This window comes from Notolepis coatsorum (assembly GCF_963971535.1).
Source record: "Notolepis coatsorum genome assembly, chromosome: 16".
Lineage (NCBI taxonomy): Eukaryota > Metazoa > Chordata > Actinopteri > Aulopiformes > Paralepididae > Notolepis > Notolepis coatsorum.
Genome location: NC_140180.1, coordinates 64,001,726 through 64,018,127, shown reverse-complemented (window position 1 = coordinate 64,018,127; position 16,402 = coordinate 64,001,726). Strand labels below are relative to the sequence as shown.

At 43.3% G+C, this 16,402-nt stretch overlaps 1 protein-coding gene across 1 annotated transcript in view; it reads right to left on the bottom strand.

Moving 5' to 3' along the window:
• gfra3 (GDNF family receptor alpha 3) overlaps positions 1-16,402 on the bottom strand; it is a 187,804-nt gene that overhangs the window by 84,747 nt on the left and 86,655 nt on the right. The window contains exons 4-5 of the mRNA XM_084331511.1: positions 8,872-9,226; positions 1,237-1,346 (exon numbers count right to left, since the gene is read on the bottom strand). Of these exons, the coding sequence (XP_084187637.1) occupies positions 1,237-1,346; positions 8,872-9,226 (465 nt within the window). The remainder of the gene's footprint in view (positions 1-1,236; positions 1,347-8,871; positions 9,227-16,402) is intronic.

The following is a 16,402-nucleotide window of genomic DNA, read 5'->3' as shown; positions in this document are numbered from 1 at the left end:
GGATCTAGGTGATCGGCGTCGAATAATTGGGATCTTTCTCCGCCAGTCTCATCGGCCCACGGTAAGAGAACAGTAACGTTATTTTCAACCCGATTGTGCATTTCCTTGTTTGCAAACAGTCTGATCAATATATACACCCATACTACATAAAGCCGTTACTGATGATCAAGGAATTATAAACGACGCCCCCCCCTTTCCTCCACGCATGATGAAGCATAATGTATACCGATCATATACATTTGAATTTTTGAATATAGCGTGTATGGGAAAGAAACGCCAATCGATAATCTATCATATGCGTTTGGGCCTATAACTCTGGTTTTTGGAATTACAGCAGAAAAGATTAAAAACATACTTATATTCTAGAAGGTATTAACACAACAATGTATGAATGAAAAAGTATAACGTTCCCACATCCTGAACGATGGATAATCGATGTTGAATGGGCCATAGTAATGTCAATATAGCAATACAATTTAAAAAGTTATAGCCCTGCAAAGAAGGTAAACATCTCCATAGGCTTTTAACGGTGGCAGAGAGTGGTATAAGATGGGCACAATGCCCGGCGGTCAATGTGTTAATGGTGATTACAAAATATTAAAAAAAACATGGATTATTGTAATGTGACTCAAAGATGTGATACTGAGCTATTTTCCTGGCATATACATAAAATATAGCCAACGCTATCCACAAACACAGGTTAGGGTTAGGGTTAGAAAGGCTATTTGACGAGAATTGCGACAAGGGTGACTGGAGGGTTAAGCCAAAGCGGTCTGGTACCGGTACGAGATTAATATCACGCCATAAATCAATCAATACAGAATGTATTAATTAATGTTGTGTTTCTTTTTCAAATGTAGCCAAGAGTAAAGATCCTAACCCTGTCACAGTGTATATTTTCAGGACTATGTTTGTTTACCAATGATTTTAAGTGTTATTAGTGAAATATGAGTTTATAGAAATCTCAGCGCATTCTATTCTCGGTCCTCGCTCCACAATGGTGGAACAAACTTCCCACCACAGTTAGGACAGCAGAAACCCGACCAATCTTTCGTTGTAGACTAAAAACACAATTCTTCAATCAATATCTGAAATGATTTTTTTTATAAATAATAATAATAAAACTAACCTTCTTACTGTCCTCTATCATGCACTCTTCCCTCCCTCCCTCCCTCCCTCCCTCCCTCCCTCCCTCCCTCCCTCCCTCCCTCCCTCCCTCCCTCCACCATAGCATACCTATGAGTCCCGCGTAGGCCCGCAGGCAGAGGGCTGTCGTGTCTCGCAGGCAGCCCGAGGGAGATAGAGACGATGGCTGGCAGTTATGGAGGAAATCAGCCAGTCTGGACCTGGTAATAACAACAACAAGAGAGAGGCTGCACATCAAAACATGGAGAGAGGGGCGTGAGAGAGGGAGACATAGAGAGAGAGAGAGAGAGAGAGAGAGAGAGAGAGAGAGAGAGAGAGAGAGAGAGAGAGAGAGAGAGAGAGAGAGAGAGAGAGAGAGAGAGAGACAACAGACAACTGAGGAGACAGTGCTTTTTTTTGGGAACAAACTCCTCACTTTTTTTATGTTACCTGTATCTGAAGAGACTCTTGGGGGGTGGGGGGGGGGGGGGGGAGCCCAGAGAAGCGATGGCGGTTCCTTACCGTAATTACCCACGTTAAGGTGAAAATCCATTAACATTTTTAAACATCGTCCTAAACCATGAATTCTAATTAAAGGGGAACTATCTTATAAATGGCCTTTTTCAGTGTTTAGCATTGTTTCCTAGCTATGTGGACTTATATTAATAGGATCTATGTCTCTAATTCTCATATTGGCGCATTCTTCCAATTCTCCTCTCACAATATTTCAGAGTCATCTGAAAATGTGCATATCTGTGATGTCAGAGGTTTCTCAGCTGCATAATAATGTGGCAGTTGATGTGGCAGTTGCCACCAGGCCACACAGTGGTTGGAGCCCAGCCTCAAAACGGCTTAAGATCTTGAGGTAGAAAAATGCTGTTTTTGAGTACTTGATTAGAAATACAAAACAATGATTTAAAAAAAAGAAAAAAAAAAAATTACAGAGGTGTTCCATAGACTCACAGGAATTGTGTAAAAGTGCCCAAATAGTGAAAGAAATAGTAAAATAGTTCCCCTTTAATTGATCAAATTTATTTTATCGCCCAACTCTACTGTCTACAATGGACCTCATTCTCGAACGACAATTATGTTTTACATATATGTGTCACCTCACAGCGCTTTATGCCAGATCTCTACATTTTCATTTTTCAGATTATTCCAGATTGCTAAAGTACAGAATCTAAGCTTTCAAATGATGTGTCATATGTTGAAATCTGAGAATGTTTTGAAACGATGTGCTCAATTATAACTTCTAAAACTGGCTGTGTTCTAGATTACCTAAGAGGTGAAAAGGTGTCTCAAAGGAAGGCAACTTTTCACACTTCAGACAGTTTCAACTGGGCGTCAACAAACCCCCCTCCAGCAACGCCCCTCACCTGAATAACATTAACATAATTAAGTGCTGCTGAATCAGAGTTCTCTCTCCTCAGGACCCCTGTCTCTCCAGGACCCCCTATCTGGACTGTATAGGACTGTGAAGCTATGTACCCCTCCCCCCCCCATGCTGCTTTGACACCAGAATTATTGTTAAATCTATGTCACAACGAGAAAAAGCAACAAAGTCCTCACTCAGTGGCATGGGCCTAATGTTATGTAGCTCTGCAAGCTGCTTACACACACACTTCTAGCTACACATACACACAGTTATCATATCACTCCTAGCTACACATACACACAGTCCTCATATCCCTCCTAGCTACACATACACACAGTTATCATAATTATCACTCCTAGCTACACATACACACAGTCCTCATATCCCTCCTAGCTACACATACACACAGTTATCATATCAATCCTAGCTACACATACACACAGACCTCATATCCCTCCTAGCTACACATACACACAGTTATCATATCACTCCTAGATACACATACACACAGACCTCATATCCCTCCTAGCTACACATACACACAGTTATCATATCACTCATAGCTACACATACACACAGTCCTCATATCCCTCCTAGCTACACATACACACAGTTATCATATCACTCCTAGCTACACATACACACAGTCCTCATATCCCTCCTAGCTACACATACACAGTTATCATATCACTCCTAGCTACACATACACACAGACCTCATATCCCTCGTAGCTACACATACACACAGTTATCATATCACTCCTAGCTACACATACACACAGTCCTCATATCCCTCCTAGCTACACATACACACAGTTATCATATCACTCCTAGCTACACATACACACAGTCCTCATATCCCTCCTAGCTACACGTACACACAGTTATCATATCAATCCTAGCTACATATACACACAGACCTCATATCCCTCCTAGCTACACATACACACAGTTATCATATCACTCCTAGCTACACATACACACAGTTATCATATCACTCCTAGCTACACATACACACAGACCTCATATCCCTCCTAGCTACACATACACACAGTTATCATATCACTCCTAGCTACACATACACACAGTCCTCCTAGTTACACATGCGCGCAGTCCTCATGTCCCTCCTAGTTGCACATACGCACGGTCCTCATGTCATGAGGTGATGAGCATCTTAAACTATCTGGACTCAGTGGTTAAGAGGTGATGCAGCATCTTAAACTAGCTGGACTCAGTGGTTAAGAGGTGATGCAGCATCTTAAACTAGCTGGACTCAGTGGCTAAGAGGTGATGATGCAGCATCTTAAACTATCTGGACTCAGTGGTTAAGAGGTGATGCAGCATCTTAAACTAGCTGGACTCAGTGGTTAAGAGGTGATGCAGCATCTTAAACTAGCTGGACTCAGTGGCTAAGCGGTGATGCAGCATCTTAAACTACACACACACACACACAGTGCTCATATCCCTCCTAGTTACACACACACAGTGCTCATATCCCTCCTAGTTACACACACACACACAGTTCTCATATCCCTCCTAGCCACCACAACCTAATGTTATGTAGCTCTCCACCTTGCTATCTGATGCTCATCACCTCTCTTAGACACTGATGTAGCAGTACTGTCTACCTGTATGTCATGTATGTCAATGTTATGATGAATTAAAAATGGGGGACCCTGATGTAAACAAGACGAAAGTCTTTCTCTGGTCTGCATCCCCTTAACAATTGTGTGTATTGAGCTGTATTGTACTGTACCCATTCTGCAATCTGTGCTGAGATTATAAACTTGTTGTTATTACACACACACACACACATGGACCCTGCATCCATACACTTTCGTCTTGTTTACAGCTCTCCACCTTGCTATCTGAAACAATAGCTATCAATATAACGTTAGCAACTTTAACTTGCTAGCTAGCTAACGCTAACGTTAATGTAGCATGAGCTCGTCGTAATAACACAATAAACGTGACATGGTTGGACTTGTGGTCGGCAGAAAAACTTGGTGTAGTTTTATCAAAGATGCGGAATTGTAAACATGCTACTGTAAACATAAACAAACATTCTTAAACTTACCCATGCAGACGCATCTCGACCGATCTCATAGTTAATCCCGTTGAATAGCGCGGTGTTTTCACCGGTGAGCAGAGACTGAATCAACTGGTTTAACAAAGTTCCTGTACTCGTTCATTAGATCCAATGCATTCATCTCTTTCTGATCCAGAGTGCAACCAGATGATAATCCCATTGAAAGTGTAAACAGCCAGTGCGTCGCTTCAAACACTCCCCCAATGTAAATCTCTGCGGGCTGCAGTCTAGGTTTGATTCACATGCAAATACAGTAATTACGCCCCCGTTTCATTGAAATAAAGTCCGTGAACAACCTAAATTTAAACACAGGTTTGACACTATTTTAGATATTCTAACTGTTCGTTTTTATAGTAAACAAGTACTTATACATTCAATTTATAATAATGTGAAGAAAAGAAAAAAACACATAAAAAAAAAAGAGAAAACTTCTAGAACGTCTAGCCGAGAAGGGGGCGGGCCGAGTTGTGGTCACAAGCGCTGCGAGGTGACACATATAGGCATGACTCAACGAACCAAGTCCAAAAATAAATAAATAAGAACTAAACCCAATTGCCGCGGATATAGCTACGGTATAGTGGAATAGAATGTATTAATATTAGTGATGCACGATATATCGGCCGCCGATATAATATCGGCCGATATGGCCGTTTTTTTACACATCGGTATCGGTCCGATATCAAGATAGGGCCGATATAAAAAAAAAAAAAAAAACGTAAATTTTTTTTTTTATCTTTTTTTTCTTCTTTTTACATGTTTTGGCCTTAAATAGTTTCAAAATATCAGTCATTTCTGAAAATAAGTTACAAAAGTAAAAAGAATTATGCGTTTTGGAAAATAGCTCTATTTGATTATCATAAAAAAGTGTTTTCTATACAGAGATATCGACATCGGTAAATATCGGTATCGGCCAGAACAGCAATATTAATATCGGTTATCGGTATCGGCCACAATTTTCACATCGGTGCATCACTAATTAATATTATATGCCATATACCGTCTTGTTCTCTATCTATCTAGGTCGTCCTCGGACGGGCCCTCCATCGGTGCTTCCAGTCATCCCGATCCTCCATGCATCTGGCTAGCTCGCCGGTGCTTTCTGTTCCCGCATCTCTCCTGAGTACGTCCACGTAAGTTTGCTGGTTGGCATCTCATGGTGTCTCTGGCAGTGACCTGCCAGCCTCATTCTCCTGACTGCCACTTTATCGCTCACCTTTAGCACCCCCCCATACAAGTTTGCATTATTGACATGCTCATCCCTGTTGATGTTGAGCACCACACGCATCATTCTGGTGTAGCACCCATCCAAGGACTTCTGCAGGGTGGGCTTCAAGGACCAGCATTCACTGCCATACAAAAGGACACAATAACAATCACAATAACCCCAAGGAGATCGAGACGACACCCCGCCATAGTCCTAACAGACCTTGACTACGCGGACGACATCAGCCTGCTCTCTGACCAGGTGGAGCAGGCACAGGAACTCCTGTGCAGAGTGGAGATGGAGTGCGCCAAGGTTGGCCTTAGGCTAAATGCCAAGAAAACCGAGGTCATAATGTATAACATCCTCCCGGATCATCCACCTCTAAGGACAACAGGAGGCTCTGCTCTAAAGGAAGTCAGTGATTTCAAGTACCTGGGCTCGTTGGTCAACTCGTCCGAGCAAGACCTTAAAGTGAGAAAGGCGCTTGCGTGGAGGGCTCTGAACGGCATGACCAGTGTGTGGAAATCCAACCTCCCCCGTCAAATCAAGCTCAACTTCTTTCATGCAACAGTTGAGTCTGAGTCTCTATGATATTATTTATTGTTTGTTTTATTTATTTCTAGTGCGCACATCGTAAGAGCCAGTGGAGAAACGGCTTATAGTGAGGCAGCTGTGCTCAGTGCACACGATATATCCGGCGAGCATCATCCAAAAAGTCGATCTGTCAAATTACCACGTCTGGTTGTAAACGTCTAGAACTGACCAATCACAGCTGATGGCGAAAATTATTGATCACCATTGTAGCCAACGAGCATCCGCTCTGAACGAGACTGCAGCTGAGCGGGTGAGAGTGGGGGAAGGTGGTGAAAGTTGATGAGGGAGTCCGTTGTTGTGACTCGAGCGTCAGAATGAATTGAAGTTCATGGCCATTTTGGATTTTCACACCGTTTTTTTCCGGTACACACTTTACCAAAACCTTTCTCAGGCACTCATTTCTGAATGTATTTTTATAGAATTTGGACCTGTACTACATAAGACTTCAGGCTATGGAACCGCTGTGTTTTCCAGCTACTACCTCACGCATGTGCTATAAGTATAAAGTATAAAGCTAAGCTTTGCAAAAGAAGTATGCAGTCGTCAAAAACTTGGGGGTATTGCTTAACACTTTAAGCGTCGGGCCCGACTATAGTCGAGTTAACTCGCCGAAGGTCATCGTTATTTCTTTTATTAGATATTTCATTCATAAAAACATGCCGGCAGCTTGTGTTATCACTGGGGATGGGTCTGAGATCGCAAAAGTCCAATACCGCTGCCTAACGCCTTGCGGTCGCTATTGCACTCCATTTGAAACAATGTGGCTTGGTGTCTGGGCCGGGCTGCGGTGTGCAGTTATAACGGATGCATCGACGAGGGTCACCCCCCCCCCACCCCCGTTCATGTTCAATGCTGGATTACGTTGGAAACACGATCGCGATCAGTACTTGGAATGAAGATCAGATAATTGGAATATTCTTTTCGAGACAGATCTTGGTCAAGTTAAGGACTATTTGCTATCAATCTTGCGCTGATCCGATAATTCCTTCATGCTGATCGGGGCGTGTGTGTGTGGTGTGTGTGTGTGGCGTGTTCCGTTGGTGGCGATCGAAGCACGGAGGGGCGCCCCCCCCCCCCCCCCCCCTCCCCCTTTCATGCATTCATGATGAAACATAATACCGATAATCTAAATTTGATTTGAGAACAGTAGCTAGTCCAGGGAAGAAACGATAACGTGTTTACTAGAATACACGTTGCCGGCCATTACGGAGCATTTTGGAAATGACACCAGACTGCCCTGAAACTACACTCATATTCACGACGGTATAAAACGGAAATGTATTGATGGAAAAAGTATCTGTTTTTTGCATCTTGACCGGAAGAAACTCAATGACAATCGACCCTATTATTAGATCCATAGCTATAATATATAATACAGCTTTAGGCCTGCAAACACAGCCACATATCCCCATGTTAAAAGGCGCTGGCCTTTCAACAGTAACAGTAACAGTAAACAGCGCCATCTGGCGCTCAATGTGTTAAGAGGTTAAGTGCATTTTGTTTGAAATATTGTACTTTATAGTTACATTTTAAATAGCATCCATTAAAAAGTAAATATTGTAGGCCTTGTAGGTCAGTCAGAAAGTTGACACTGCAGTGCGTCAATTAGCAATGAGGAGAACAACAAATTGGCACAGTGTACAGAGATGGAGATCAGAACCAGAAAACAAATCAGCAGAGCTAAATCCCACTGAATTCCCATCAACTCAGATCATGCTGAATATGGATTATATGAAAACAGGTGATTCCCTGGCAACATAACAGGGAATCAAGGGACCAGTTGAGCTTCAAATAGGTACTCAAATGTATGAGCTATGGTTTGTGTTAGCCTGATTGTCCTGCTAGCTCTGAACTATAATAATGAGCTTGCTTCCTGCCAGACACTGAGCTTGTAACATTATTGAATAAAGGGACTAGGCATATCCATATAACCTATTTTCATTCAGATATCTTGAGGGCAGAAGTCAAGGGACCCCTTTAACAATGGCTATGCAATTTCATTTTCCCTCACCAAAATGTTGCCTAAATTTGGAGGGTTATTTAGTCCCCTTTCTCACAAGCTAGCGAGACATGCATGGTACTTCCTTAGGTTGACCTTCACGCTAGCATAAGAAGTATGCTAGGGTCTGCAAAAGTCAGCTGATCAAGGGGTTGGGGAGTTAAAGTACTATGCGCTTGAGACACCCTAAAAAGGTCTGGGGACTCCACTACTTTCGATCTGCATTCTTACGTGGGCTATTACAGCAATCAAGGACACACCCAGGCCTCAATGTCTTTACCTCAAGCAGCCATATACTTTTGAATAGGATATTTGTGTACTTTTTCCACCTCTGCCCACCTGTATCCAAGGACCAGAATAAGTCAACAAACATATTGCATAAGCTTACATATTGGTGTGATTACTCTAAAAACATAGAAACTCTCCATAATGTGTCGGTCCACAACCCGTCCTCCGTCATGCCCCGCCCCTCGTCTCCTCTCTCACCTGCACAGGTCGTCCCGGCGACAGAAACTTTGCAGGTGTAGACAGTTGGGCTGGGGCCCCTCCCTCTCCTGGTACGAGCAGGACGGGACGATGGTCTTCCTCCGACGCTCCCCGCACAGCTGGTCGGTGCAGGGGCAGAACAGGACGCCCAGGCTGTACTCCTCGGGGACCCGCTCCAGGAAGCGCCGGAGCGCCCGGTGGCACTTGGCCCGGTTGCAGCGGTCGGAGCCGGGCACCCGCTTGGTGCAGGCCAGGACGTACTCTGAGCGCAATGAGCCACACTTCTCGTACAGGCCGCAGTCCTGGGCCGCCTTCAGACACTGGTTCGTTCCATCCAGGGGGAGGGAGGAGGAGGCTGTGGGAGGGGGGGGGGTTATTAAGATAAGATAATATAATCTATATATATATATATATATATATAACATTATAAATGACAATGAATAGGACAGACAAATAAGATCTCACACAAAAAAGTTTAAAAAAAGTATAAACAAAAAAGAAAATAATAATAAAATAAAGAGATCAAAATACAATGCAGTACACTGTAAGCCACAAAGTAAAAGAAAATGTGTGTCATATTCCTCCTATTCACATACTGATATGATACTGAAGTGTGTATCATGTATGTGGCACTCCATGAAAGGGAGTAGGGAGGGAGAGATGGAGAGATAGACAGAGTGAGAGAGGGAGACAGAGAGAGACAAAGAGATCAAAAGAGGGAGAGATAAATGGAAAGAGAAAGAGAAGAAGAAATAGAGAGATAATCAGAGAGAGGGAGGGAAAAGGAAACAAGAGAGAGAGAGAGAAAGAGAGAGACTTTGACCTTTGATGTTAATATTGATGTAAATATATTCGCTATCAGCTCTATCTTCAATCTTTCAAAATGTTCAGTTGCTATCGCTATCAGCTCTATCTTTAATCTTTCAAAATGTTCAGTTGCTATTGCATGCACTCATCTGTGTTTCACTACACACTTGAGTGCATGCTTACCAACTGTTAGTCTGCAACACTACTATCACCGACATCTAAGAAGGGAGATCCCCCCTTGAATGGCCCTTCTAAGGTTTCTCTCCTCCACACTGCCTGTGGAGCATTTTTCCCTATTGTTAGGTTTTAGTGAGTTTTTCCTTACCTTCGCGTGGGGTATGTCTGGGAGTGCTTGCATTCTTTCATTTATTTGCATTTATTTTAAATTTGTTGGACCTTATGGTGTTCTTGTTCTGTTCTTGACTTATTGTTATGTTTTCTTCTTGACTTGTTTAAATAAGACTTGTACGGCCCATGGGGACATTAACGTGTGTTGTCGGGCCTTATAAATAAATTTGATTTGATTTGATTTATGTTTGATGTTTGATTTAACCTCTTAAGCCCTAGCCATAGTTTCAGAAAATTCGCCTAAAAGTACATACCCAAGTAAATGGAAGAAAAAAAGTTTAGTTTAGAATAAGGTCATTTGAATATAGAAGCCTACTGTTGCTGGAACGATGCATTATGCACGTATTTATAAATAAAACCCATACAGTACTGTATGTATCCTCACCAAGCCGCCTGCATCAGGCAGCTAATAAGCTATAGATTTATATGGAATTCGTTAAACTTATCCTTTGTGTCTATTGTCATTTGTGTGGGTTCAACTTGTGAACAATAAGATGAGCAGTGGAATGTTTCTCCAATGGCTCTTAAGATGTGCGCACTAAGCAATGTAAGAAATAAATCAAATCAACAATAAATAAAAACAATAGACAACAAGACGGTATATTGAATATTAATACAGTCTATTCCCTATATAACAATATTTAGTCATTTGCAGTGTTTGTGTAGTGCCTTTATTTATTTTCGGACCACACAGTGCCTCTTGAGTCATGACTATAAATGTAAAACGTAATTGTTGATGATACCAATATTGTCTTATTTATTATTATTATAATTATTTAATTCTGAGAATCGACGTGAGCGCAATCACCAATGATTTCTGCCAAATTAAGCCGCTAAGAACATGGATGCACAACAGTCTGTCCGACTTACAACTACCTTTCCGAGTTCGTAAATCCTGTTCATAGCTACGAACGAATCTCCGAAAATAAACCATTCGATCATGCCAAAATCGGTCAAGTTACGAAGAAATCGTAAGTCAGTTTGATCATGAGGTCCATTTAATTTTCATAGCAAGTTACGTAATAAAAACTGAATCCCCAGGTTTGGATTATTTCCTTCCGGGGAGACCCAGGTAAATTTGTGAGGCCAATCAGAGGCCACACACACACTCTACCCTGACTACCATAGAAGAGTGAGAGAGAGAAAGAGAGAGGGAGAGTAAAAGGTAGAACAAGACAGAGATAAAGAGGGAACGAAACAGAGATGGAGAGAGAGCAAGATAAAGGTGAAAAAAGAACAAGATAGAAGCAGAGAGAGAAAGATAGAAACAAAGAGATGTAGATAGAGAGCAAGATAAAGAGGGAGAAACAGAGAGAAACAGGGATAAAGATAGAAGATAGAGAGACAGAGAGATGTAGATAGATATAAAGAGAGAGAGAGAGAGAGAGAGAGAGAGAGAGAGAGAGAGAGAGAGAGAGAGAGAGAGAGAGAGAGAGAGAGAGAGAGAGAGAGAGAGAGAGAGAGAGAGAGAGAGAGAGAGAGAGAGAGAGACAGCTGATCACTAGCTAGAGATGTATTGATTTATTGGTATGGATGAGTGTCTGTGTGGCTTTAGTGAAGCTCAGTGATGGATTGAGCCTCCAGTGAAGTCAACTTGTGTGAAAGGCAGCTCCATCGGCCCGCCTGCCACTAAGTAGACCAAGTGTGACAGACGTGAATATTGACGTATGTAACCTAATCACAACAATGTCTGTACAAGTCTGTGTGTGTGTGTGTGTGTGTGTGTGTGTGTGTGTGTGTGTGTGTGTGTGTGTGTGTGTGTGTGTGTGTGTGTGTGTGTGTGTGTGTGTGTGTGTGTGTGTGCGTGCATGTGCATGTGTGGAAAAGAGAGACAGCGAGAGAGATTGTATAATTGTGTGTGTGCGTGCGTGTGTGAAAAAGAGAGACAGCGAGAGATAAAAGTATAAGTGTGTGTGTGTGTGCATGTGTGTGTTTGCGTGTGTGTTTGTGCGTGTGTGTGTGTTGTGTGAAAAAGAGACAGCAAGAGATAGAAGTATAAGCGCGTGTGTGTGTGTGTGTGTGTGCCTGTGTGTGTGTGTGTGCAGGTGTGTTTGTGTGTGTGAGTGCGCATGTGTGTGTTTGAGTGTGTGTGTGTGTGTGTGTGCATGTGCGTGTGTGTCTGTCTGTGTGTGCATGTGCATGTGTGGAAAAGAGAGACAGCGAGATAGATTGTGTGTGTGTGTGTGGTGTGTGAAAAAGAGACAGCTAGAGATAGAAGTATAAGTGTGTATATGTGCGTGCATGTGTGTGTGTGTGCGCATGTGTGTGTTTGAGTGTCAAATGTTTCAAAAACACACGCAACAGTCCATCACACACCTCACTAGCTCCTACCTAAGACCTCTAACGTCTGACCAAACCTCTGAACGCACACCAACAATTTACATAGACCCACAATGCATGAAGCTACCAAGACATTGGTTTAGACTGCAGCGTTGTGAGTGTTGTTCCGTGGTCAGATGCAGCCTTCTAGCCTCTACCCTCCTGTCTTCGGCGAAGATCACTGTGTATTGCATTGAACATCGACCACTCATATATACTCAAGCATACAAATCTCATATCGAGCAAAGAAAATGCTGACGTAAGGAAAGCCACAGAAAACACAATGAGCTCTCTTGACATCAATTCTAGGTTAGGCGTGTTGTAGGGCTGGGCGATTAATCGCAATTTCAATTTCAATTATGATTTTGGCTTCCCACGATCATGAAAACAAGAGCTAAAACGTACAATTATTGTGCCACAAGCCGTGTTGCACGGTCTAGTTCTGGTTGTTAAGGAGCTCACGATTCTTCAGAAAACCCCCAATTCAGAAATGGGTCGAAATGGAGATATTGGCAATTCTGAGTGCTTTGAAATATTCTCTATCGGTCTCCTTAATTACAAAACTCAATACGACTTGTAAACATGTTAATTATTGTTAGATAGTGCAGCTGTATTATTTCCCACACTGTGAACAGTTTTGTCGGAGGGGAGTGGGTGTGTGTGTGTGTCAGATTCAGATTCAGATTCAGATTACTTTATTCGCCATTTTATACAGGTACAAAATGGAACGTGATTTGACATTACAGTGCATACTTTTTTTACAATTAAGAACAATACAACAGTAAATAAATAATTTTAAGTAAAGTGCAAGACAGGACAGAACAGTGAGACAACAATAAGACTGTGAAAGTGCGGTGGTTGGGGACATGGATACAATGCAACACAAGTTCAAGTCCAGAAGTCCAGCCCTAGCAGCTCGCCATAGAGGGGGGGGGGGAGCAGGGGGGCACCTGACTCGTTTACCAGGCGAGCTGCTGAGGGGAAGAAACTCAGTCTGTGTCTGTGTGTGTGTGTGTGTGTGTGTGTGTGTGTGTGTGTGTGTGTGTGTGTGTGTGTGTGTGTGTGTGTGTGTGTGTGTATGGAGGGGGAGGGGGAGGGTAAATTGCAGGTATTGTAGTTGTTGTGAAGGGCCAGATTAAACTGAATATATATATGTATCGTTTGATATACTTTGTATATTATTTATATATATACACGGAATATCCCTTTACCTGCGTACAGACCAGAGTAATATTCGCTCTCCTATTGGACAGCGCTCCCAGGCGCCAACGCGCAAGCCCCCAACGGCAAGTTCAAAGACAACTCCGGGCATGTCAGAACATGCCCAGAGTCTGCGTAGTAATACTAGACAAGGACTGAGGTTGGGACTAGATATTCACTTAAGTATAAATACGGCGCAGGTGTAAACAGCAGTAATTCAGTTCAGTACCTTACCACCTTCACCACGAGTCAACGTGCAGTGAAGTGAGCAACCTTGCGTCTAAATAGAGCATTGAGAACCGCGTGCGAATAGAATGTTAAAGTGTCAGAGTTTAATGCAGTAACGTTGAGTTCGACTTAATCTAATGTGAAGTCAATAGTCGATCATTTATTGTATATCGTGCGGCCACAGTTCTTCTGTGTGTAGCATTACCCATCGGTTCGTCGTGTCTTTAGCTAGTGCACTTATCCAGGCTGTGTGGCCTAAATACGTCGCCCACACCCGAGGAGTCCTAGGCAAGAACCGGTGGACATGTACACAGGAGAATCGGCGCCGGCGATTGCAGAACCATTCCTGGTTGGATTATATTGATTTGGGACGTGACTACCGGAGAAGAGCACCGTTGATTTCCACTATCGTTTGGGATTTAACCTTGTGAGGATTACCACTCGGGCCTGCCTCATGGACGGGGCTGGCTAGCTGTCATCAATGCTGTCGAGCATCTTGGATTACAACTATTGCTTTTGTCTGCTGATCAAGGGAGTACAAGCACCGACTCCTGTACCTGGAGCCTCTTTATTCCTCGTTGACTCAGACGGAGTACCCGAACATTCCTCTACCCATTGTCTCCAGTTGGTACCGGTGTTGCCCTATATAATTGCTACTATACAACAGGTGGCGTCAGCTTAGACCCATCATAGGATTCCTGCTATTCTTAGTGACTTATGCTCTTGACTGACTTTACGTATATTCTTCGCCATACAAGCGCGACCCTAATTCTCATTCTGTAACCTGACGTTGCCTAATAATAATAAATTACCCTCCAATAGTATTTCTGTGTCAATGCCGTGTTCTTGTGGGTGTTCACCATCTATATTTGATGTACTGTTTGGCCAGTAATTAAAGTACATAACTAGCAGTGGTTTAATCTATCACAATCTTTAATACAGTCAGGGTTTTGTAACCCCTCAGTTACAGTAGTATTATTGTGTAATGTAATACACAAATAATACATTATTGTGTAATGTAGTGTGTGTGTGTGCGTGCGTGTGTGTGTGCGTGTGTGCGTGTGTGTGTGTGTGTGTGTGTGTGTGTGTGTGTGTGTGCAGGGCCGCCACTAGGGGTGTGCGAGCAGTGCGGTCGCACTGGGCCTCGCGAGAAGGGGGGCCTCGCGAGAAAAAAAAAGAAAAAAATATTATTATTATTATTATTTTTTTAAATAAAAATAAATAGAATGTTAACAATCACTTTCCATCACAGACCTAAAATCTAGTTTTGCTTATATACCGTAATTCCTCTAATAGTGACCGGTATTCAATTACAAACCGGGTCTCTATTAATGGCCGGGTGCGCTCTTGAGCTAAGCAATTATAAGCCGACCTCCTAATACAAGCCGGGTTACTAATATACTGAGCTGCATACTGAGCTGCTAAGGTAAAGTTACTTGATTTCACTTTGAAAACGTTGAAATCACCAGTGACCACCTGTAATTGCACTGTTTACTATTTCATACAGTACTTGGTTTCAATAAATGAACCCAGTACATTTTACTGGGTTCAAACTGACACAAAATGTTGATTTATTCATTATGATCTGTTTGAAAATTAGAAATATAGGCCTCTCTCTTATACATGCCTCCTCCTAATAAAAGCCTGGTACCCGCTACAGTTTAAGCAAATACAAGCCCGGGTCACTATTAGAGGAATTACGGTATTTCACATTAGACACGTTTGTAGAATAGTGTAGACACGTGAATGTGTCTGACTTGTTCCGGGCTCTGCGGCTCTGCAGATATACTATTGTTTTCAATGGACCGTTTACTTTTATGCCCGGCAAAGCATCGTGGGAGGACTAACACTAGGGGGAGCTGGTTGGCGTCGGTCTGGTAGTCGGATATGTGAAGAGGAACTGTAATCACCCACCAAGCATCCTACTTTTGAAAACGTGAAATACCAATATTGCACCGGAGCAGAAAAAATAACGCAGCGTGCCGTAAGCTTATCAATACCAAGTATACGAAGAGGACATTCGGCAGATGGACTGAAGATGGACTGAAGAAAGTGTTGCGTGTTAGAATGTTCAGTTGGGGAGAGATTCTACTGGACATCCACCAGCATAGCTAGCTGCCGTTAGCCAGGAGCTAGCCACACACACACACACACAGCGTAGCTAGCCGCCGTTAGCCAGGAGCTAGCCACACACACACACAGCGCAGCTAGCCGCCGTTAGCCAGGAGCTAGCCACACACACACAGTGCAGCTAGCCGCCGTTAGCCAGGAGCTAGTCACACACACACACAGTGCAGCTAGCTGCCGTTAGCCAGGAGCTAGCCACACACACACACAGCGCAGCTAGCCGCCGTTAGCCAGGAGCTAGCCACACACACACATACACAGCGCAGCTAGCCACCGTTAGCCAGGAGCTAGCCACACACACACAGCACAGCTAGCAGCCGTTAGCCAGGAGCTAGCCGCCGTTAGCCAGGAGCTAGCCACACACAGCTAGCTGCCGTTAGCCAGGAGCTAGTTGCCGTTAGCCAGGAGCTAGCCACACACAGCTAGCCGCCGTTAGCCAGGAGCTAGCCACACACACACACAGCGCAGCTAGCCGCCGTTAGCCAGGAGCTAGCCACACACA